We start from the raw sequence: 23,252 nt of genomic DNA, 5'->3' as shown, positions 1-23,252 counted from the left end.
TGACATTGATAATGTTGAGAAAACTCACCTGGAATTGGGTAGCGTCACTGACTGTAACTTGTCCAACATGCCACTTTGACTGCCCTTCCATCGCGGCACTCCAGATGACGTATTCAGTCGAATCCATCTCTCGTAGGTAGACATTGAAAGACTGAAACTTGGAACCAAGCCAAGTAATCCAGAACTGCAAACAAAAGCTGCTTATTGGATCGATAAAACCACTTTCAATTCGAGCCACGCTGCCAGGTGAATCACTTGATGACTTATTAGCATAAAGGTAATGACCTATCAAGGACGAAATGAAAAAATTATGGCTATAAGTCTTTATGACAAAATCCAGAATTCAATATATTTCACACAGTAAATTACTAACGTTTCCCATATGTGCTAACCATGCATGCTTTAACGTGTAATTGTCATGGACCCACCACCATCAGGTATCCCATATGTGTACTTGTCATATACCCATAGTCAGTTGTCCCATATGTGACATCATGTTTAAGACTATGAAGTTAGCTTGTCATGGCGCCATCGCGTAAGGTATGCCATTTGTGCACGTGACATCACACTGTAATGAGTACTTGTCATGGACCCACTGTAAGATAACCCATAATGCCATGCTTTCATGTTTGTCATGGACCCATCGTAAAGTGTCTCGTACTTGATGTCACATTGTAATGTTTGTCATGAATCCGTTGAGCGGTGTCCCATACGTGACACCCCGCTTTAAGACTATAACGTGTACTTGTCATGCACCTACGTACCACAAGATGTTCAATATGTGACATCGTGTTTTAGGACCATGACGTGTACTTATCATGTACCTACCGTAAGATGTCCCATAGGTGACATCACGATTTAAGTTGTCGACATCAGCTGCCTGGACAATCTCCCATTCGAAAGCGTTGTTTGGATCTGGTATTGAGTCACACACACCATTTTCAAAATCACAAACAGCTGAAAATGTTACATTTAAGTTGATTAAGTATTAAAATCTTACTATGGATCTTCATATCAATGATTTGCTGTGTTCTAAACAACACATGTACATTATCAAAGGAATTTTTTAAGGTTATTGGAATGTCTACTTTGTATATTATATTTACATCCAAGTATTCTATATTATGTATCACACCTCATATTCCCAGGTTTAGTTTGTTAAAATATGTTACATGTAATAACAATATACGTCCTCAAAAAAGTGTTATTCCTAACAAAAACTGAATATCTGGTATTAGAAGCTTGACATCATCAAGTAATGATAAAGAATACAAAAATCGTAAGACTGATGTCATTATCCCAGACAATGAAATCATACCACCTACATCTATGATGTGACATGGGATATATACAATACTTACATTTTAATGGACATGCTCCGTGAATGAAAGTCACGTCATCAATGGCTATATGACCATCCCAAGAACTTTCAATTGTGCCTTCAATTATAATCTATGAATGTAAACAGTTTACGAGAACTAGACATAATGATGTTTAGAAATAAAGCATGATATGAAAAAAACGCCGTTCGCTTCCACAAATCGAAAGTAAAAGGAAACCGTTGCCACTAAAAATAACAGCAAAGCCAATATGATATATTGTAAGTATTCAATATAAACTTCGTAACTGAAAGATTGAGAATATTCATAAACATAATGCCTACATACTTTGAAGTTGCTGGATTCCTGAATATGTATCTGGTCGTATTTCCAGTATGGTCCATGGTCACCAAACCTTTTCCACAGTTGTAGCTCATCGTTAGCCTGTCCATCTTCCACTTTCATGTAAATATTTAGATAGTCGATTTGAGGACCATACATGTGATACCAAAACATCATACACACTCCCTCAGGGTTGTGATAATTAAATATTCCACTGACTAGTCTGGCCACTTCACCCTCCATTCGTGGTGTCGACGATTCGATGTAAATGTAATAACCTAGCGTACAGTGTATGAATAAAAGAAAATTATAATTAGTAATACCTTTATCAAGAGCAACTTATATTGTAAACAACTGAAGTTACCAATAAAATCTTATAAATATAAAAAAAAAATACCTTTATCAAAATAACTTCCTTTGACTGGAGATTAAACGTCAAGTGAAGAAATCACATCCCTCTGAAAGTTTCATTTCAACAAAGACCACGTAAACAGTGATGTCCTCATTTATAGTGAAAATATCTTGACGAGATTCCATCGTAGATTCTGATACAATTAATACCTATCACAATGACGTCAATGTATAATGTTTATGTGATTATAAAACGAAATCTTACCATCTTGACTATCAGTGGTATGGTCTACAGGCGGTCCTAAATCTGTCGGGTCAGTTGATCCTGAAACTCTTGTCCAATTGAAGTCAGAGGATTCCTCGAAACTCCATGTACACATGCTTTGTTCGAAGTCACAGTTATGAGAATCAGGAGCTGCCAATAGAATAGGACATATGGTTAAAGTATCGGACGACAAAGTTTTGTTTTCTTCTTGTTACATCAACATATTTACGTCAAGGTATATGAATGATATTGTTTCATAATACAGTTTTAGATCTCAGTCCATTCCGTCATTAACTATACACCTTTTAATATCATGCCATGCCATGCCATGTCATGTCATGTCATGCCATGTCACGTCATGTCATGCCATGTCACGGCATGTCATGTCATGTCATATAACTACGTTTCATCACTATTCACTACGAGAGGGTCTATGGTGGTGAGGTTGTTAATACTTACGATAGGTCATGGTTGGCGTAGGCGTTGTCGGAGCTGGCGATGCAGTAGGGCACGGGCCGTCTTCTAATATTGTATCATCAATCGCTAGATCTCCTCTTTCCCCACTCCCTCTTACACCTTCAATGATTATCTTTGGAATAAAGAAGTGAAATATTACATGGATCTGACTTCTATTGTTTCTATCATGTTCACAGCGGATGGATTATATCATGTCCATAATGGATGGCTTATATCATGTCCATAATGGATGGCTTATATCATGTCCATAATGGATGGCTTATATCATGTCCATAATGGATGGCTTATATCATGTCCATATTGGATGGCTTATATCATGTCCATAATAGATGGCTTATATCATGTCCATAATGGATGGATTATATCATGTCCATAATGGATGGCTTATATCATGTCCATAATGGATGGCTTATATCATGTCCATAATGGATGGCTTATATCATGTCCATAATGGATGGCTTATATCATGTCCATAATGGATGGCTTATATCATGTCCATAATGGATGGCTTATATCATGTCCATAATGGATGGCTTATATCATGTCCATAATGGATGGATTATATCATGTCCATAATGGATGGCTTATATCATGTCCATAACGGATGGCTTATATCATGTCCATAACGGATGGCTTATATCATGTCCATAATGGATGGCTTATATCATGTCCATAATGGATGGCTTATATCATGTCCATAATGGATGGCTTATATCATGTCCATAATGGATGGCTTATATCATGTCCATAATGGATGGCTTATATCATGTCCATAATGGATAGATTATATAATGTCCATAATGGATGGCTTATATCATGTCCATAATGGATAGATTATATAATGTCCATAATAGATGGCTTATATCATGTCCATAATGGATGGATTGTATCATGTCCATAATGGATGGCTTATATCATGTCCATAATGGATGGCTTATATCATGTCCATATTGGATGGCTTATATCATGTCCATAATAGATGGCTTATATCATGTCCATAATGGATGGATTATATCATGTCCATAATGGATGGCTTATATCATGTCCATAATGGATGGCTTATATCATGTCCATAATGGATTGTTTATATCATGTCCATAATGGATGGCTTATATCATGTCCATAATGGATGGCTTATATCATGTCAATAATGGATGGCTTATATCATGTCCATAATGGATTGTTTATATCATGTCCATAATGGATGGCTTATATCATGTCCACAACGGATGGATTATATCATGTCCATAATGGATGGCTTATATCATGTCCATAATGGATCGATTATATCATGTCCATAATGGATGGCTTATATCATGTCCATAATGGATGGCTTATATCATGTCCATAATGGATAGATTATATAATGTCCATTATGGATGGCGAATATCATATTCACCAGTAAAATGATGGAACAGAAGATGCGCCATGAAATTTAAAAAGGACAGTTGCTTTAAAGTATTTCTAGTATGGTTGATTGATTGATTGATTGATTGATTGATTGATTGATTGAGTGTGTGTGTGTGTGTGTGTGTGTGTGTGACATGAAAGTGATAATATCTTACCCAATATTCAACCAGTGACGTCACTGTAAATTGTCCAAAGTACCATAGTTGACCATGGTTACCCTGGTCTGTAAATCTGACAGTCAACGGTTCACTTCGGGATTCGAAATAGACCGCCAAGGAGCCGATTTCATTACCATACATGTGATACCAAAATTTAAAACATTTTCCTGTGGTAACAAAAGCAATCATTATATTCCTGTCGTAAATGTAAATCATCACTGACTATAAATAATTCCCTGCATTTTCAATACAATTTACGTGATGACGCTAAAAAGAACAGTCACTCTTAAACGTACAATCATCTTACCTGTTGTTGGACTCAAATGTTCACTAACAAGCCACGCCCTGTCACCTTCTGAATTATCACTTGCTTCAGTGTACATATAAAACCCTGGAAAGATGTAGTAAAACATTGGTGTCTTCTAATAACAAATTAATTAATTTGATTGATTGATTAACTAAATCTAAAACATGTTGTTATTATAATAAGACCTTGTTTGATTAAGAATAAGTCTGCCACATTCAAAGATGTAGAAGCCAACACTACATGTATTATGCTGTTAATTGATGTTTGAAATATAGTCCTACAGTTCAGTGACAAGTTAATTACATCATATACATGTATAAAAATGTTTACATATTACACACGGAGATGTTAATTGATCAAAATACACTACAGGAGAAAATTATACATCTTCATACAATAGTGCAATGCATTATTACACATATGAGACAAAATCAAACTGCCTTCGTCTGACAATATGGATGCTGACATACTATATTATGTAAATTGTTTCTCAAGGAAAAAAATACATTTTATTGAACAAATTAGTATGTAAGCCTAAACATTGATAGTCGAGGTAAAGGGTCGGTTTTAAAAAAGAAAGCTCATCTCTAAAATTATGAAGGTTTGTACACTTGAAATGTGTCTATACTAGTATAATGTATGCACACAACTTCAAAAGTATGGCATAACTCTTGTTCAATGACCTTGAATATGGATGTCATTGTCATGGATTAGTGTCTTACCATAAAGGTTACGCCTTATAATATTAGTGGAGACATTTGAATGGTTATGCTATTAACAAAACTTGAAAAGTACTGGAATAAATCTAAATTTGACCTTGGAGATAAAGGGCATGGTCAGCAGGCTGTCAAAGTAATAAGCTGACAAAAATGTGCTACTATCGATGAGCAGTGCACATTTGAATAATGTCGCTAGGTTTTAAACTTCCAAAGTTATTGAACTCTTTGCTATTTGACCTTGACGATGAGGTCAAGATCAAAGTTCGATTCCTTGAGCTATGGTAAAAAGGCAAATTTTGACTAATTGACCTCGAAAATGTTGGTCAACAAAGTTCATTGTACTTGTCTCATTAGGTAGGTTAGAAACATTAGAAAGCTTCCTATAAGTTATGTGAGGTAGAAACTTGTATGGTAACACTTTTGTTGATATGAAGCAATATGTGTATTTTTTATCACAAATATGACCGCCATTTGGCCAAACAGATTCTTAGTCGCAAATTTACAAATACATATACACATTATAGTGTTTGACATTTGTACCAGATGTGGTTAAAACTTAGTCATGGCTGTCGGAGATTACTGGCTACAGATAAACGTACGTACGTATGCACACACACTCACGCAAGGTAATCGGTAATAATTATAGCGCCCCGTTGGCTGCACCAATTGGGGTTAATAATCAAGTGACATTTAAGTAAATATATACGTGTGATTTACAACTAGGTGTGGATATAAAGCCCTTGCTGACGTTGCTTGTAAAAGGTCGATATGCGTTCTTTGTTTCCACACCATGTCAACTATGTGTCTCTCGACCAAAAAGTGTGTCTGTATACATAGTACAATGGCACATGTAAATGTTAGTTACTTCAGCGTGGTGTTTTACAAGTACATGTAAACTATGTACATACCTTTACTTGAAGAAGAAGTGTGGTCACGTTTAGGGCCGGTATTTACTGTATTCGTAGTGCCAGCATTTCTGAACCAATTGTAGTCATCATCCCTCTCTAATTCATTTGTCCAACCACAAACATTTGATTCAAAATCACACCATCCCTCAGGCTGGCATGGAATTGTGTCAATATCGACATCATCTATGGCTATATCTCCCGAAGCACCATCCCCTACTACTCCCTGGAAGGAGACCTGTTGACATAATAAATGTTCTTAATGTTATTATATTGAGCGTTAGTAAACTGCGTGACAACAACTGCAATGGAAGAGAATGCATCATATAAACAGAATATCATAAAGCCCTAAACTTACCACGTAATCATTTCCAGACAACAGTGGTGGTAAATATGCCTGTCCTCGTCGCCAAATATTATCTTGGTTACCCACTTTAGACCAGATTGGACTTGGTAAATCGTCATTAACGTCACCTTGGTATACGAACAGGCTACCTATGTTGTCTCCATACATGTGATACCAGAAGTTCAAACATCTTTCACCATCCGAGGCAAATGGAGTCGTTGTAAGAATGGCTCGTTGATTCTGTAACGCTGATGATGTGTTAATATAGGCAAAGTAACCTGGGGAAAGGGACACAGGAAAAAGGGTAATTTATTTTTTTTATTTCAACACAAGGCCAAAACAGGATCTTCTCATTTGATCACCATGCTAAATCATATGTTAGTTTGTACAACTTTGGCACCATTATATATTTACCTGTATCAGTTTCTGTTGTATGATCAATAAATGGGCCGGTGCCATTAGTCTCTGTACCACCTTTTCCCCTCAACCAATCAAAGTCATCATCTTCATCATCCGTCCATCGACAGAAGTCGTGCTCAAAATCACACTCCTCTGGGAATAGAAGATAAAAAGTCAGTAGAATGCTTTCATCGAATCCATCTAGTAATTATGTTAGAAAGGCTGTCAATAACTTACACTGGTTTCGCATATGACTATTTTCCGTAATGTTATCAATTTATCAATTGCAAATGACTCGAGGGAGAGAGTAATTTCAGTCTTACTGTGAGGGGGACATTCCCCGACTGTGATAGATAGATCATCAATAGCTATGTCATTTCGAGCGAGGAAAACATAAGACTGGGTGGCTTCAACAACGATTTCATAACTGGTCGTCATATGTATGTCACGCTGACCAAGTCTCCATTCATTGGCCTGAGGACCCATACGTCTCCATATCTGAAAGTAGGATTGTGAAGAAATATGAAAATGTGCATCATCATCACCATCGTCATCATTATCATCATCATAATCTTATCAGTATGGTAAGGTTTTCAAAACGTCACTTTAACAAAATAATGAGTAACTATCAACGAATGTCTTTGATTCGAAAAACTTACCACAATTTCTATACCACAGCCCCTCACATGAACATTTGCCATATTTTCTATGACATCACTCCTCAGATAAGTACTTACCATAGTTTCTATACCACCACTCCTCAGATATACACATGCCAAGGTTTCTAAACGACCAGTCCTCGGGTAAACACTTACCATAGTTTCTATACCACCACTCCTCAGATAAACACTTACCAGAGTTTGTAAACTCCTCACGTAAACAGCATGGTTTGTAAACTCCAATCCTCAGATAAACACTTACCATGGTTTCTACACTGCTCTATTCAGATAAACACTTACCATAGTGTGTATGCCATCACTTCGGGGAAAACACTTACCATAGTTTCTATACCACGTGCACACTCCTTAGATTAACCCGTACTGTAGTTTCCACACAAGTACTCCTCAGATAAACATTTACCATAGTTTCTATACCACCACTCCTCAAATAAACACTTACCATAGTTTATATACCACCACTCCTCAGATAAACACTTACCATAGTTTCTATACTACCACCACTCCTCAGACAAACTCTTACCATAGTTTCTACACCACCACTCCTCAGACAAACACTTACCATAGTTTCTACACCACCACTCCTCAGATAAACACTTACCATAGTTTCTATACCACCACTCCTCAGACAAACACTTACCATAGTTTCTACACCACCACCACTCCTAACATAAACATTAAGATCTCCCATTATAGTTCCAAGCATGTGATACCACAACTGAAAACAATAACCATCTCTTGGTGTTGGTGGAAGAACACTGGATATCAGACGAACTTTGTCATTAGGGTTTAAGTTGTTGGCCTCAATGAAAAGAAAATAACCTTTAAGATAAAAATGATGTCAAGATTTAATATGTAGAGTTCATTCACATCATTACAGCGAAAACGACCTTGGTTGGTGCTTCATTCGTGTAACTTTACATTGTTTACACACACTCAGACAACTTCTAGTGCAAAAGAAACAATTACATATGTGCCGTGCAGAGTCGGGATGTAGAAATACTCAAGTTGCTATGTTGATTATCAGTTACAAAAGAAACAGTTGAAGCCATTAAAATCATAAAAATCCATGTGTAATGTCTTCATTAGAAGACTGGTTTTACTACACTATGAAAGAATAGCCATGCTTATCACTGTTCAAAGTCATTTTTACAAAGGATTCGACTGTGTGTTGTGTCTCTGTTAATTGTTCGTCTATATTTGAAATATCTATCCTTGTATCAAAAACGTTATGTCCCTTGAGCGAAACACCAAACCAACATCATGGTAGCTCTCTGCCAAACAGACTTCATTATTAATAAAGACTGAATATCACTGGATCTCACTTATCAACTAACATTTTACATGGGCGAAAATGACCTGTGGCCTGTATCATTCGCATGCTAATAGCACAAAGGATACATCATATGTACACATGTATAGGTTAAATAAGAAGTCATCTTTTGTGGGTGTTGAATTTTTAACTATCAACATCATAACACAGTGATAGAAATTCGCTGCAGTCTGCCTTTAGTGAAATTGTTAAAGGCAATGTACCCAATGTCGTTCCTGTGGTGTGGTCAAATGTTGGCCCAGTGTTGGTAGTTGGTGTCCCGCCTCTTTTTCTGATCCAGTTACTGTCATCATTGGTATCTTGTCTCCAACGACAAATGTTAACTTGAAAATCACATCCGTACTCTACAAGACGTATGAAACATGACACAAACGTTACATGTTTTACAAAATGGGACAAAGGGGAGGGTCACATGACAATTGCATGATACACTGAAAGTTAATCAATTTTCCCCCCATTGTATATGTATGCCCTCACTGTCGCAGTTTTCGGACAAACTCTGTTTTCGGACATATATCGACTGGACCCGCAATCCTCGCTGTTTTCTTCGGAACTGTCATATTGTCATGCTCAAGCATTCGTACGAAAGATCAAGCAATAAAAAAGCTTTAATTCAACACTAATTTTACGGTATCGGTTTTTGAGCAAAGACGTGTCTCAGATATCGGACAGTACTCACGTATGCGCGCCCAAGACATAGACTGCCAAGCAGCGCCATGAACTCTGATCAAATCCCGGGGTCAAATTCGGTAGGACAGTGTTCATGATAATTCAACAATCAACTGTTGTGCAACTATTATTAAAATATCACAATACCACTGTTTCAAGGGACGAAATTAATAATTAATAATTTACGTGACAAATACATAAATCGGAGTGGAACGTCCAACTACTAAGTCATCGATGTAGAGTTATAATTTTGGGGACTACGTCATCCACAAAGTTATTTCTGACTTTAAAACCCATAGAAAAATAATACCCTTAGGCCAAGGGAAACGTCTGAGCAGTAATGATGGGTGTTACTTGTTTGCAGTGTTTATCTAATAATAATCGTCGAATAACATGACCTTCCCCGAAAACTGCAACAGAGAGGGTACAATTTAAATGATTTTTACACTGTCTTAGAAAGCAATATTTGTACAGATAAAGTGACAGACCGTAAAAGACTGGTTAGTTACTTTCTCTTATAAGCATACAATCTATTTTAGTATCTAAAACTTGTTTCCCATGTTGTGCCTACTCTGCCTGATCTGGTAACACGTAAATGTACAGATTTGAAAGGCTATATGCCTGTATTTCTTCAATAAAAGAGACTCAGTGATAAACTTGGCACCGTGGCATACGTGAATGTATTACTTGGAAAGTGGAAACGCTGTGGAGATTCTCAGTATAAAAAACAAAACAAAGAAAAATTGTCAAATTACCTGGACAGGGAGTAGAAAGAATCTCGATGTCATCGATAGCTGTATCCCCTCTCGATGTCCCATGTGTTGCTTCGATCAAAATCTGAATAGAAATGTACACAAATCCCATTCTCAAAAACGTCCAAAAGACAGAAAAAACATGGCTAATGGCGATGTAGCACAACTGTACAGCATGGGTTATAACGAGGACTGATATGAAATAGTCGAGTACATTTGCTTCATTCACCCTGTATTAGGATTTCTACCCAGGTTGGGATGGCTTAGCATAAGTAGACTATAGATTTTCATTTGAACTATACGTAAGCATAAGAAGAGCTTTCATGAAATCGTCATCTCGCAAAAAATGTAACACTTATGTGAAATGCTATGCATCAATAGATTAGATCAGACTACATTATATTATATTATATTAGATAACTCTAAACAACCTTACCTGATATTCCACAACTGAGTTGAAGTCAACAAAGCCCCGCAACCAGGCATCACCATGGTTACCATTAGTGTACCAAAGTCGTCTTTTTGTCCCATCAGTCATACTCCTCAGGTACACATTGAGTTGTCCAGCTGAATAGATGGAAGTAAGGATGTATATAATTAGATACCAAGAACAAGCCATACATAACTCATGTGTTAAAAGGATAGGAGGTATGTCTGTCTTGGTTTTGACTATCGCTCCACTAGAATGTTGTTCCTAGTTCTATGATACTTAACTCATAACATATATAATTGCAGCCTATATACAATCTCAAGCGATGAGCGTCAATACAGAATCATGTGTGGTTAATGACTATGGAGTATATTTAGCTCACAGGCTGGTAAATCAAGCATAAAGCGAAAGTTACATATTAGTTTGTAATCAATGTGATGAGTTTACTTCGTATACGTACAATTGCCACTATGCAACATATGATACCAGAAAACAAAGCAAGAACCAGAGGTTGGTGGGAAGTGTTCACTTTCTAGAATAGCTGTTTCTCCTATGGCCGGTGGGTCATCAGGTGAGAAGTACGAATCAAAGAACATGTAGAATCCTGAAAGAAAGAAATGAATATGTTTTATGAGATTTTGGTACTTATTGGCGTATTTGCTACATGGTGATGATCAGTAATCATGGCAATGACTCTGTTCTCAAAACATATCACGTGTGCTCATAGCTAGCACCTGACAATCATGATGATACATATCCACTAGTTTGACTTTGTTATCACTGAACTATGACCCCTACCTTCTGCTGTACCCGTAGTATGATCTACCGATGGTCCAGTGTATTGATTTCTAGTTGACCCAGCGTTCAATAACCAATCAAACCTGTCACCATCGTAGTTGGTCCACGCACACATACCATCTTCAAAATCACAAAACCCTGCAAGATGTGAAGTCATTTCAGAATGATGTCATACAATTCTTAGTGGAATAGTTATTCTTATTAGCTGTCTACTGTGATAGGCTTTGAAATTCTTTACTCCTTTACTGCAGGTCGGATAATCCAACTTACTCGTAATATATATTATAATACTACATTGAGTGCATTATTTGTTGACAGTTTGTTAAACTAAATGTTTACTACAGACGATGAGAGAGATTTTTCCTTTCCACCGGGTACCGCCTATAGATTTACCGTCAACGTGGCATTTACACTTACTTACCAATTGAGGAATAACAACATATTTTATAGCCTACCTGGAGGTGGACATGCGCCCTCAACGATCTCTACGTCATCAATTGCAACGTCACCAACTTCAAGAAGACTCTCTCCAACGATGGCGTCAATGACAATCTCAAAGTCAGTATCACCTGTTGCCGAGTAACTCCCATAACGCCATATGTTACCCTGGTCAACTAAAGACAATTTAGAACGCTTGTCAGTATCCGCCGAACCTGCATGGGAGGTACTCATTGAGATAATGAAAAGAAACCCGTCTCAATTATAGCAGGTCTGAGCTTTGAAACAATTACAATTCTTTTCAGTCTGTAAAGGTTGTACAATTTTGGATATTTCGAATTCTGTAGTGCTAAGTAGTGAAATAATGTCTCTGGAATCTATGCCTGTTTTCTTATTCGACTGATTGTGAAGGAGCATTAAAATTTGTTCATGCGTTATGAAAATATGCAAATTAGTATTTGAAAAAAGTCTAAAGATAAAGAATGTCTAGCGAGAGCTTTACTTGTTTGTGTCCATTTATCGGAGCTTGGTAATTCACTGATAACACCTCTTGTATATACTTGAAGAGTACTAATGTTTTCACCATACATGTGATACCAAAACTTCACACATTCAACACTGCCAGCAGGAAAAGGCTGATTGATTAGTAGTGCATGAGATCCCGCCATCTGGTTTGACGAATTCATGTATGCGAAGTAACCTGTAAAAATTTAAAATGTCATCTGTTGAATCGTGATTCTTGACTGACAATGGTACCATCGAAATGGCGTCTGTGGTGTCCATCATCAGAGTATATACTGCAGTCGTATAGTTCTATGTTGTTGTTTGTTACATGACGGGTCATTAAATGAAAGGCCTTAAGCTTGGATGACACTAGTAACTAAATAAGATGAAATCTACTACAGTCGACAAGAACACACTTCCTTCTTGTACACAAGTACAAGAGATATTTACGTCATGTTTTGAGGCAATAATCCTTATTAGGTTGCGATACAAATGTTGTGGGTTTATCAACGATGTATATTATTTTGGTATGTGTATAATAAATCACAATTGAAAACAAAAATGTATCTCTCATTGACTTCTGTATAAAATCACAAGTTACTATATAGTAAAATAAAACGTATCTCACCGACTTCTGTGCCAGTAGTGTGGTCATACTGTGGCCCAGTTGATACTGTCTGTGAACCATTTCTTCCTCTACTCCACTGGAAATCGTCACCATTACCATCTACCACCCAATTGCAGAAACTCGTTTCGAACTCACAGATTTCTGTCAATTCAACCAATAATAGTGAAACTAACTGTACAATTTCCATTGCGTTTTCACTCTATGATGACGTATGTACTATACTATAAGTATCAAATGTGTGTTAAAGTAAAAGCGGTTTACCAAATCGTACACCGTCATAATGACCGCATACCAGTTCACAGTTTCTGAACAAACGGCGGTTTCTTAGATATATCATAAACGAATCTTACAACTTACTTGAGTTTGGACATGGTCCATCTGCAATGACAATATCATCCAGAGCGATGTCACCCTGTGAACCTGTACCAATGACGCCTTCAAAAATGATCTATACAAGAATAAATCATAATATTCGTGGGCATACACATGAAAGTAAATGTAAACGATGAATTGCTCACAGCATTAGAGGACGTAACTCTTACTTACCCGCCACTGAACATTACTTTCAAACTGAAAATGACCTTGCAACCATCTATTTCCTTGGGATTGATAACGTGTCCATACTCGTTGTTCAGGTGATGCAAACTGTTGGAGATACACACTAAGTTGGTTGATTTCCAGACCAAACATGTGATACCAAAATGACATACATTTCACGTCGGTGGTCGGTTCCTGATAATACGTCTCCAATCTGGCTACATCACCCAAGATGCCCTGTGATGCATCAATGTAAATGTAGTAGCCTGTAGGAAAATTTTGAGATGTTGAGTCTTTTGGTGAGTGTTAACACGCATCTGCGTCACCATATACATGACAATATGCATAACCATAATGCCACTACATACCAAATACCAATTATCACTGTGACCCTTACCGTAGTCATCATTATCATCCCTATCACCGCCATTGTTAGTTGTGACAAGAAGCAATAGTAAAACAAACAACATGACGAGATAAAAGGCAACCATTGTTACATCCACACCATCATCAACATGGCCATCGATCACATCACAATTATTACCATAACAATTCTCATAACAGCTACCATCACAACCATTGTTTTGTCTTACCTGATCCCGTAGTGTGATCAAACCCTGGACCTGATGGTCTTGATTCATCCCCACGTGACCTACTCCAATCGATGTTATCTTCTGAGTATGGTGCCTGTCTCCATCCACACCAAACATTCGAGTCCTCAAAGGTACAGGCTAGTTCTACAACGAGTAGTTTTCCCTTCTATGTTATTAATTCCAACTAAAAACACGGTTAATCACTATATGCATGTGCGCGCTTGCATGTATGTGTGTTTGTTTGTTTGTTTGTGTGTGTGTGTGTGTGTGTGTGTGAGTGAGTGAGTGAGTGAGTGAGCGAGTGAGTGTATCTGTCTCTCTGTCTATGTCTGTGTGTATGTCTGTCTGTCTGTCTGTGTGTGTGTGTGTGTGTGTGTGTGTGTGTGTGTGTGTGTGTGTGCATGTACATGTCTGTACATGTGTGTGACATGTACGTATATGCAATCATCGGCATGGAATACGTATACATTGATTTCTGAATTGCGCTAAGAAGTTCATAACCTTTTCTCGAAAGATAAAATACATATGCCAAAAAATGATCTGAATCAATGGTTTATCACTTCTTTTGATTTGCCATCTTCAAACTTTATGTCATAAAGAGAAAAGCTAACCTGCTATCTAATAAAAAAAAAGTCATGTTTTTGTAGATACTTGTCAATCGGCACGCAAAACAGTGTATATCTTTATTCTTACCAGAGATATTAAATGGTATATCCCCAGGGTGACAGTTTATAAATATGACGTCGTCAACGGCGATATCTGCAGTTATTCCGGTGAGTGATCCATCATCTGGATAAGCTTTGAATGCTAGCTGTAATGAAGATTGTATAACGGTAAGAACTTCTGCTTATATACAATACTATTACTGAAGTTGTTGTTGTTTTGTTAATATTTACGTCCTCTTCTAGGTGATTCCCATGGTCGATCTGGTGACAGTCTAGGTATATGGTAATACCAGAAGAAGTTTAATTGACATGTGATAAAGAGATTCGTTGCCAAAGTAGCAATTCAAAAAGTATCACCATACATACCACAATAACTTTATACTAGTACCTGGATAAATTAACAACATTCAAAAAATAACTAATAGTTCACTTTTTTCCATTCTTAAACTCTTCAATTGGTTGTTGTCTTCATGAAATACGATACATCATTTTCACACTCGCTTCAAATGTGTCCCAGACAGTCTAATTATGAGTCAAGAAAGAAGTGGGACTTTTGAATGTTAATAGATCTACTTCTGTAGGTCCCCCTTGTTTTATTAGAATGATCGTTACTCATAGAATGTAATCAACGATTGAAGTGTCCTGAATGATTGTTGGATGGGAGTGGGGAGTAAATATATAACAACTCAATGGAGCGCCTACCATATTTTTTCATAACCAAAACTTACTCGATATCCAGCTGGATTTTCTCCTAAAGGAACAACAGCCTTCTTCCATATAACACCTTGTTCACCGGATTTCGTCCAAAGTAACGCGATATCTTCAAATGTCGTCCCATTCTGAAGGTAAAGTTGAAGCCTTCCAGTATCGGCACCGTGTATGTAGTAAGAGAACTCAACGTCACACGCCAAACCAGTGTCCGAAAATACCGTAGATACCAACATGGCCTCCGTGTAAAACAAAGAGTTTTGACCATCCACTAACATGAAATGCCCTTCGAATGAAATAAAGATTGAAAATAGATAAATAAGTAAATAAATAAATAAATAAATAAAAAAGATAGAATGTAACTTTCGCAAGGAAGCCCCTCTCTCCCTTCCCCCTCTCTCACTCCATCCTCCTTCCCTCCTCGCAGTTATCATATTCAGACCATTGTACTATTACTTTGCTGGGCCGAGTTATACCAAACTTAACTATTCACAAACACTCTTACATATAGTCAAATGCTCCACAAAGACTGGTTCGCTAATAACTCAGCGGCCAATATATACCCACTTCTCCCATTTCCATCACGGAGGGAACGAGCAGAAATTACGGCAGGGGGCCTGAGGAGAAAATATTTTGGTCAAAATGTTTTTCGCAACCCCCCCCCCCTCAAAACTATTCGTGCCCCCTAAATGAACCCAAGGCTACAGAGAGATTTTTATACGAACAATTAGACAATACCCCCCCCCACACACACACACACATACACACCCCCTCATTCAGGATATGTACAGTTGTATGATGGCAGTGGCAATCGACTTCAGCATCCATACATATAAGATATTTCTTTACAAATAGATGTGGTCTTTGCAAGGCGAAATCTCATATTCGACTGTAACCTACAAACACTTGGAGATACCTCAGTAGCCAGCAGGACTTTTCCTTAAATCTTGATTGTGGGGGGGGGGGGCAGCATCATCATGATCGCTGGTGGGAGGGGTGTCCGATCCCCTCCCACGGTTAGCACATTTTTTTGAAAATATAAGCACAAGTCGTGTAGGAGGCCTTTTAGAGGCGTAAGATTTTAAACCATGCACACATTATGAAAAGTCATACAATAATTGAACATTGTCTTCAATACGCCAATTTTACTCTCAGTACATTATTGTCTACTTTTTACCCATAAACAAACACGCTCATTTACCTATCGACTACCCCCTTTCTCGATATATCTGATGAGCTAAATGAGAGAGAGAGAGAGAGAGAGAGAGAGAGCGAGAGAGAGAGAGAGAGAGAGAGAGAGAGAGAGAGAGGGGGGGGAGGGGGGAGGGTGGGAGGGAGGGAGGGAGGGAGGGAGAGAGAGAGAGGAGGAGGGAGGGTGGGTGGGAGGGAGGGAGGGAGGGAGGGAGGGAGGGAGGGGGGAGGGAGAGAGAGAGAGAGAGGGAGGGGGGAGGGTGGGTGGGAGGGAGGGAGGGAGGGAGGGGGGAGGGAGAGAGAGAGAGAGAGGGGGGAGGGGGAGGGAGGGAGGGAGGGAGAGAGAGAGGGGGGAGGGGGAGGGTGGGAGGGAGGGTGGGTGGGTGGGAGCGAGGGAGGGAGGGAGGGACGTGAACACCTACTCGTTCCCTATAAAGCCTCGCAAACTGTGATGACGTAACAGGTCTGCAAAACTTGTAATATCTCCTCACCATTGACGTTTCCTGCACTGTCATTCCTTGGTGCATTTGGTGATGTAGATTCTCCAACAATCACAAAATCCCATCGAAATATGCCATCACTGTTGTCTTGGTAACCACACGTCGTAGTTTCGAAACTACAGGTGCCTGTAAAAAGAAATAAGCAAGTATATCAACAAAAGTTAAAACTTTACATGCTATATGCTTATCACGTGACACCATGCTTCCTCTGGCCACATGGGGACGTACCATCTCTACTCGGACTTCAGCGGCGTGGGTACCGCAGTTCATTCCTTGACTACGTACATGAAGTTTAAAACAATGTCAATTAAAAATAAATGGGCAGTGTAAACAGAAAATGTATGTGTTTATGAACATTGCATCTTTAAGTTTATTCTGCTTTTAAGACTTTACATACCACACACAATCTCATCCGACAAGTCAGTACATTGCTCTGTAAAGTCACACTTTTGACTCAACGGTATACAGCTTCTATTTGCACAAGCAAATTGGTCAGTATCGCAAGGTGAAGGCGTTGGTGGCGCTGTTGTAGCTGTTGGTAAAGTGCCGTGGTAAGGCTGACAACCAGAGGAGAACGCAATGTCATCTAAGGCTATGTCACCATTCCGACCTTGTCCAACAGTGCCTTCAATGACCACCTGTAGATAAAACAGTTATAGAACGTTGCTTTTGAACATTATTCATGTCTGGGAATATAGTCATGTCTGTGATGCACACTACATTGTATAATTACATTTTTTTTATTCGTGTTCCCTTTGATTTATATAATAGACAATCTGACAACATAAATATTTCGAATTTTGTTTGTTTTCTGAATAACTAATTCACCCATGTATGTCCCATACTAACTATTGTGAATTTTTATGGCGAGTTGTTTTATTACCTGGAAATTGTCACTAACAACGAGAGGGGTCTGTGTTCTCTCAAAGAAATCGCCAAGTTCTCTGGATCTAGTGTATTGTAACGTCAATGGCCCTCCTTGTGTTGTACGGGTATAGATGGAGAGTGTACCAACTGTAGATCCCAGCATATGGTAATAGATAGTTAACTGAAACAAAAAAAATGACGTGGTTGAAATTCTGAGGCAAAAGCCAAGACATAAGCAACTACAACTTAGAGAAAGACTATTGGCTGTAATCGCCTCGTGGATTTTCTTACTTCATAGCTATTGTAGATATAAAGAGTTGTACAATGCGACAATCGTGCACCTTTAATAACCTCAGACCACTAATACAGCGGCCTGAGCTTTAACCCACTTCTTTTCGGATGAGTAAATAATTTGTCGTCCAAATTTTAAGGTTTTGTATCTTTGATAACAAATTCAAGAGTTAGTCTACTTGGAATAGACAGTGGGTCATCACTTTTAAATTTCATCTTGATCTAATGTCTGAATCGTCGATTTATTGTAGAGAATGTCATAACCTACCGTGCACTCGTCTCCTGGTGTAGCTGGTAGGAAATTCCTACTTCCAAGTCTGGCCACCTCCCCTGGTCTTCTAGGTGATATGGTATTGATGTAGACGTAATATCCAGCATCATTTCCCTTAGTGTGGTCACGACTTGGTCCTGTACCATCTCGTACACCGTCATTGGCTCTTTGTCGTGACCAGTCGAAGTCGTCGTCAGCAAATTGAAACCAGTTACAAAACTGTGATGATTCTTCAAAGTCACAGCGCTCCACGTTATCTGTTTTGAAAATATACTATTGACAATGTAACATCATAATGTGATTTATGTAAACATAATAATATAAACTCATAACATTATTAATTGTTAAGTTATGGTGTGCTGAGGGTGGATTTTGAATGACACTATGTATGTATGTATGTATGTATGTATGTATGTATGTATGTGTATGTATGTATGTATGTATGTATGTATGTATGTATGTATACATGTATGTATGTATACATGTGTGTATGTATGTATGTATGTATGTATGTATGTATGTATGTATGTATGTATGTATGTAAAACTGGTGTACATCAATCATATATTCTCACCACATTCGATGGCCAGTTCATCGGAGAAATCACCGCAGTCGTCAGTATAGTCACATATCAATGCAGCGTCTATACAGGATCCTCTGTCACATCGGAATTGACCATTGGGACAAGTTGGCCGAATATCTGAATATCGATATACAGAAAGATAATGAATTTGTTTTATATGAAATGTTTTTTTTTGATATCACATATTCAATTTGTAGATGTTTAGTGATACAGTTCATTCCCGTCGAGTTGTGAAAGTTAAACGTGACCCAGAAAACCGTGACGGCGCCATTTACAAATTGAATCACACAAAAATTCGGAAAAAATACAGGGTATGCTTGTGTCAGGTTTTGTGTTACTCTGGATCTGTAACCGTCAGGATCATACCAATACACTTCAGCCAAGGTAAATAACAAAGAGACCTAACAACTTGCCAAATACACATGAGTATATAACACTTTGCGAGGCTAAATTTGGCAAGACCTTTGCCATTCCAAAACTTCGAGTATTTCCATACCACGACATTATCAGAATACTAACCCGTGAAAGGACAGTTATTCAGAGATACACTGTCAATCGCTATATCTCCACGTGGACCAATGGGATGTGATGATTGAAAGGTAAACTGTGATAGAAAGGAACAGTTTTTTTCTATTAGTCGACAATTTAAATACTAAATATAAAATATACGGAGTTAATAATAAGTAACTCTCCACTTTCATATTCAAAATTTAGCTTGACGAATCAATGAATGGTCGCTGTTTCTCCATCTTCCATCTTTTTCGGGAGTGATTGACCGACCGCTTCAATTACCTCCAATCGATTGGATACAATAGATTATGCTTCAGGTTGGTTGGTTGGTTAACGTTTTGTACTTACAGGTATTAATACAACATCATTATGTGAATTGTTTTAACGTTACGGGAGTAAACGTACCCAGCATTGTTTATTTTGAATTTACTTTCGTTTGTCCATCACTTGTTGCACTTATTCATTGCTATGAAGATCATAGACTCTCTCCAACGTCGATGGTAAAATATATAACAATCGGATCCCATAAAAATAAGTGACAGTATCATCATATATTGTCATGAATTGAATAATAAAGACACTCACCGTAAAGTCGGTATTAATTCTACCAATGCCTACAACGGCTCTCCGCCAGGTGTTAGCCTGATTTCCACTCATAGTCCAAAGTCTGGTTGACATGTCAGCTTGTTGTAACATCACGTCAAGATTTGCTATATCTATGAAAGGCAACGACGTAAAATTACAAGCAGTTCAACGACTTTTTAGTCTTTGTTTTTTATTTCATGAATCTGTAAGTGATCAAAGGATTTCTTAAAGGTCTCCAGTTCGGATCAGAATTACAACTTAGGTGTCAAAAAAAGTTGTTTGGCAAAGGTTTAGAAAAAAATAGTCAAAAAAAAAATCGTATCTAACCCTTATGGCTCCACTGATAAGAGAACACTCATGTAAGAACCTGGGATTGAAACCCCGGTCTTTAAATGGATTAAAATTTATGTGTATAAATAGTGGTATATATAACTAGCAGAGATATAGAAAATGTTTGTGTAGTTTATAAAAGGAATTGTCCCACGCATGGCTCCGCTGCCAAGATAACACTAATATGCGAGAACCCGGGATTGAAACCTTGGCCTTTCACACTCAGCCCCCCTCTTTGTATCAATTTAAACTAATTAGAGGTCGTAATCTCAAACGCTTACACTCGCAGCATTTATGAATAAAGAGGTTAGAAACATTTCGTCATTTGTTACCTTCACCATACATGTAGTACCAGAATATCAGCTCGCACGAAGCACTGCACGCCCTCAACGTTGGGCTCTGAATAACAGCTGTGTCATCCACTAAGCCATCGCTCGAATTCGTAAAAACATACCACCCTGAAGGAAAGAAATTGATTACTAGAACCCTTGAAATGAACATTAAACGATAGACAACTGTATGATATTGAAGAATACAGCTACTATCCTACCGGTAACGGCATGACGTGATGACGTACAGCTCTGAGGTAGTCCATATTGAAAGGTTGTCCTTTGCATTATCAATACTGACCGTAGTGTGTTTTCGCATACATTACAAATATGTTAAACTAGTGTCACTTACTGACGAAATATTCATTGTTTTTATCGGTGAACTTGACCTAAACTGTCTCTCATTTGATAGTTTGATACTATCAGCATAAAACTGGCCAGGTTAGGCCCATCACTCTCCTATCTGATTCTCTCTAACAGTTAGACTTCATAACTTAAATTAATATAAGAATATGCACTTTGAATTCATTTACTAATAATTTACCGTATTCTGATCCAGTTGTTTGGTCAAAACTTGGTCCAGTTTCAGAATTCCCAGTTTCACCTTGATTTCGAGACCACTTGTATAAATCATCAATAATGACGTAACGACACAGATCATTATCAAAGTTGCATTCACCTAGTCATTCATAAATTATGAAAATTATTATTATTAGATTAATATTATTGACAAAACATCTTTGGATAAAAATGTTTGCAATGTGAATTTTAATTATGCTTGGACGCTTGGATACAATCAAAGTAACATGCCGTGTACGATGACATCAATATATCAAAGCGTTTTAACCTTTGATGGATCACTGTATATCTATGGTAGAGCGTTTCGTAGCTATAGTTTCGTAAACCGATAAACGACTTGAAAAGTTAAGTGTCTTACAATTCGATAATTTAGAATGTCTTGACACGATGTTGGATAAACGTCTTATGAAATATCAGATCACATTATGAGATTAGAAGTCACAAAAATCTTTATACATTTACCATAGTTTTTTTTTGGAAGAGGACAGGAGTGGAGGCGTAATACTTTAAATATGTATGTATGTATGTATGTATGTATGTATGTATGTATGTATGTATGTATGTATGTATGTATGTATGTATGTATGTATGTATGTATGTATGTATGCATGCATGCATGCATGCATGCATGCATGCATGCATGCATGTATGTATGTATGTATGTATGTATGTATGTATGTATGTATGTATGTATGTATGTATGTATGTATGTATGTATGTATTTGTTTGTGTGTTTGGGTTAGGGTTAGGGTTAGCTACATAGGCAATCTTACCACAGTTCTGTTCATCAGCACCATTGGGACAATCATACTCCCAATTACATCTTTGTGTATGGTCTAGAGTGGGTCGTCCAGGCCCACAATCGAACTGTGGTGGCGGGTGACTAACTACACATGGGCCGCCAGTCACATAGGAAATGTCATCAATTGCGATATCCGATTCAGCATTCTGTCCCACAACACCTTCGATGACAATCTGATCAATGAATATTAAAGCTTTATCAGATATTTTCAAACAATCAGGCTTTACATAAAATAATGTCATCTTTGGAAATACAATGTAGTGTTAAGAACAAGTTCAGCGTAAACTCACCTGTCCCGTACCAGCTGACGTTCTTACGAAATGTTGATAAAACAAGTCTTCGTCGAAAACATATAAGCTTATAAGTCCCAACATTTTAACTTACTCATTCATTTTCTGAATTTTTACGAGAAATGTGTCTGTCATACGCTTGTCAATTCCAAGGTCACGAAATAAAGGGACGTTCATTATTAGAGTACAGTATTTGACAAATGTAATTTAAAATTCATCCACAGCCACCCACCCACCCACACATTCATTAACATCATGTATTTGTTAATAAATCCCACAATTCGAACCAATAACACAGTCCCCTGTGAAGTTATAGTGTTTATTGGGTCAGTTATGTAATGTCCAAGTGTGTCAGCTCAGGATGCTACTGATACACTGTTTACATCACTATAGC

At 37.8% G+C, this 23,252-nt stretch overlaps 1 protein-coding gene across 1 annotated transcript in view; it reads right to left on the bottom strand.

Moving 5' to 3' along the window:
* The window catches only part of LOC144434286 (MAM and LDL-receptor class A domain-containing protein 1-like), a 48,684-nt gene extending 25,874 nt beyond the window's left edge, over window positions 1–22,810 (bottom strand). The window contains exons 1-36 of the mRNA XM_078122738.1: window positions 22,540–22,810; window positions 21,732–21,866; window positions 21,191–21,316; window positions 20,529–20,659; window positions 19,953–20,037; window positions 19,425–19,550; window positions 18,848–19,107; window positions 18,305–18,469; window positions 17,819–18,059; window positions 17,413–17,547; window positions 15,747–16,016; window positions 15,051–15,164; window positions 14,358–14,501; window positions 13,774–14,030; window positions 13,585–13,675; window positions 13,228–13,368; window positions 12,598–12,795; window positions 12,113–12,271; window positions 11,658–11,795; window positions 11,320–11,463; window positions 10,866–10,996; window positions 10,433–10,514; window positions 9,212–9,352; window positions 8,316–8,497; window positions 7,322–7,496; window positions 7,014–7,151; window positions 6,612–6,877; window positions 6,257–6,491; window positions 4,630–4,713; window positions 4,320–4,489; window positions 2,737–2,866; window positions 2,278–2,427; window positions 1,668–1,939; window positions 1,362–1,452; window positions 829–957; window positions 29–285 (exon numbers count right to left, since the gene is read on the bottom strand). Coding sequence (XP_077978864.1) covers window positions 29–285; window positions 829–957; window positions 1,362–1,452; window positions 1,668–1,939; window positions 2,278–2,427; window positions 2,737–2,866; window positions 4,320–4,489; window positions 4,630–4,713; window positions 6,257–6,491; window positions 6,612–6,877; window positions 7,014–7,151; window positions 7,322–7,496; window positions 8,316–8,497; window positions 9,212–9,352; window positions 10,433–10,514; window positions 10,866–10,996; window positions 11,320–11,463; window positions 11,658–11,795; window positions 12,113–12,271; window positions 12,598–12,795; window positions 13,228–13,368; window positions 13,585–13,675; window positions 13,774–14,030; window positions 14,358–14,501; window positions 15,051–15,164; window positions 15,747–16,016; window positions 17,413–17,547; window positions 17,819–18,059; window positions 18,305–18,469; window positions 18,848–19,107; window positions 19,425–19,550; window positions 19,953–20,037; window positions 20,529–20,659; window positions 21,191–21,316; window positions 21,732–21,866; window positions 22,540–22,810 — 5,964 coding nt within the window. The remainder of the gene's footprint in view (window positions 1–28; window positions 286–828; window positions 958–1,361; window positions 1,453–1,667; window positions 1,940–2,277; window positions 2,428–2,736; window positions 2,867–4,319; window positions 4,490–4,629; window positions 4,714–6,256; window positions 6,492–6,611; window positions 6,878–7,013; window positions 7,152–7,321; window positions 7,497–8,315; window positions 8,498–9,211; window positions 9,353–10,432; window positions 10,515–10,865; window positions 10,997–11,319; window positions 11,464–11,657; window positions 11,796–12,112; window positions 12,272–12,597; window positions 12,796–13,227; window positions 13,369–13,584; window positions 13,676–13,773; window positions 14,031–14,357; window positions 14,502–15,050; window positions 15,165–15,746; window positions 16,017–17,412; window positions 17,548–17,818; window positions 18,060–18,304; window positions 18,470–18,847; window positions 19,108–19,424; window positions 19,551–19,952; window positions 20,038–20,528; window positions 20,660–21,190; window positions 21,317–21,731; window positions 21,867–22,539) is intronic.
* Window positions 22,811–23,252: the final 442 nt, after the last annotated feature.

This window comes from Glandiceps talaboti, chromosome 4 (assembly GCF_964340395.1).
Source record: "Glandiceps talaboti chromosome 4, keGlaTala1.1, whole genome shotgun sequence".
NCBI classification, from domain to species: Eukaryota; Metazoa; Hemichordata; class Enteropneusta; family Spengelidae; genus Glandiceps; species Glandiceps talaboti.
Note: the sequence above shows the minus strand (reverse complement) of the source record. Positions and strands in the feature narration are given on the sequence as shown.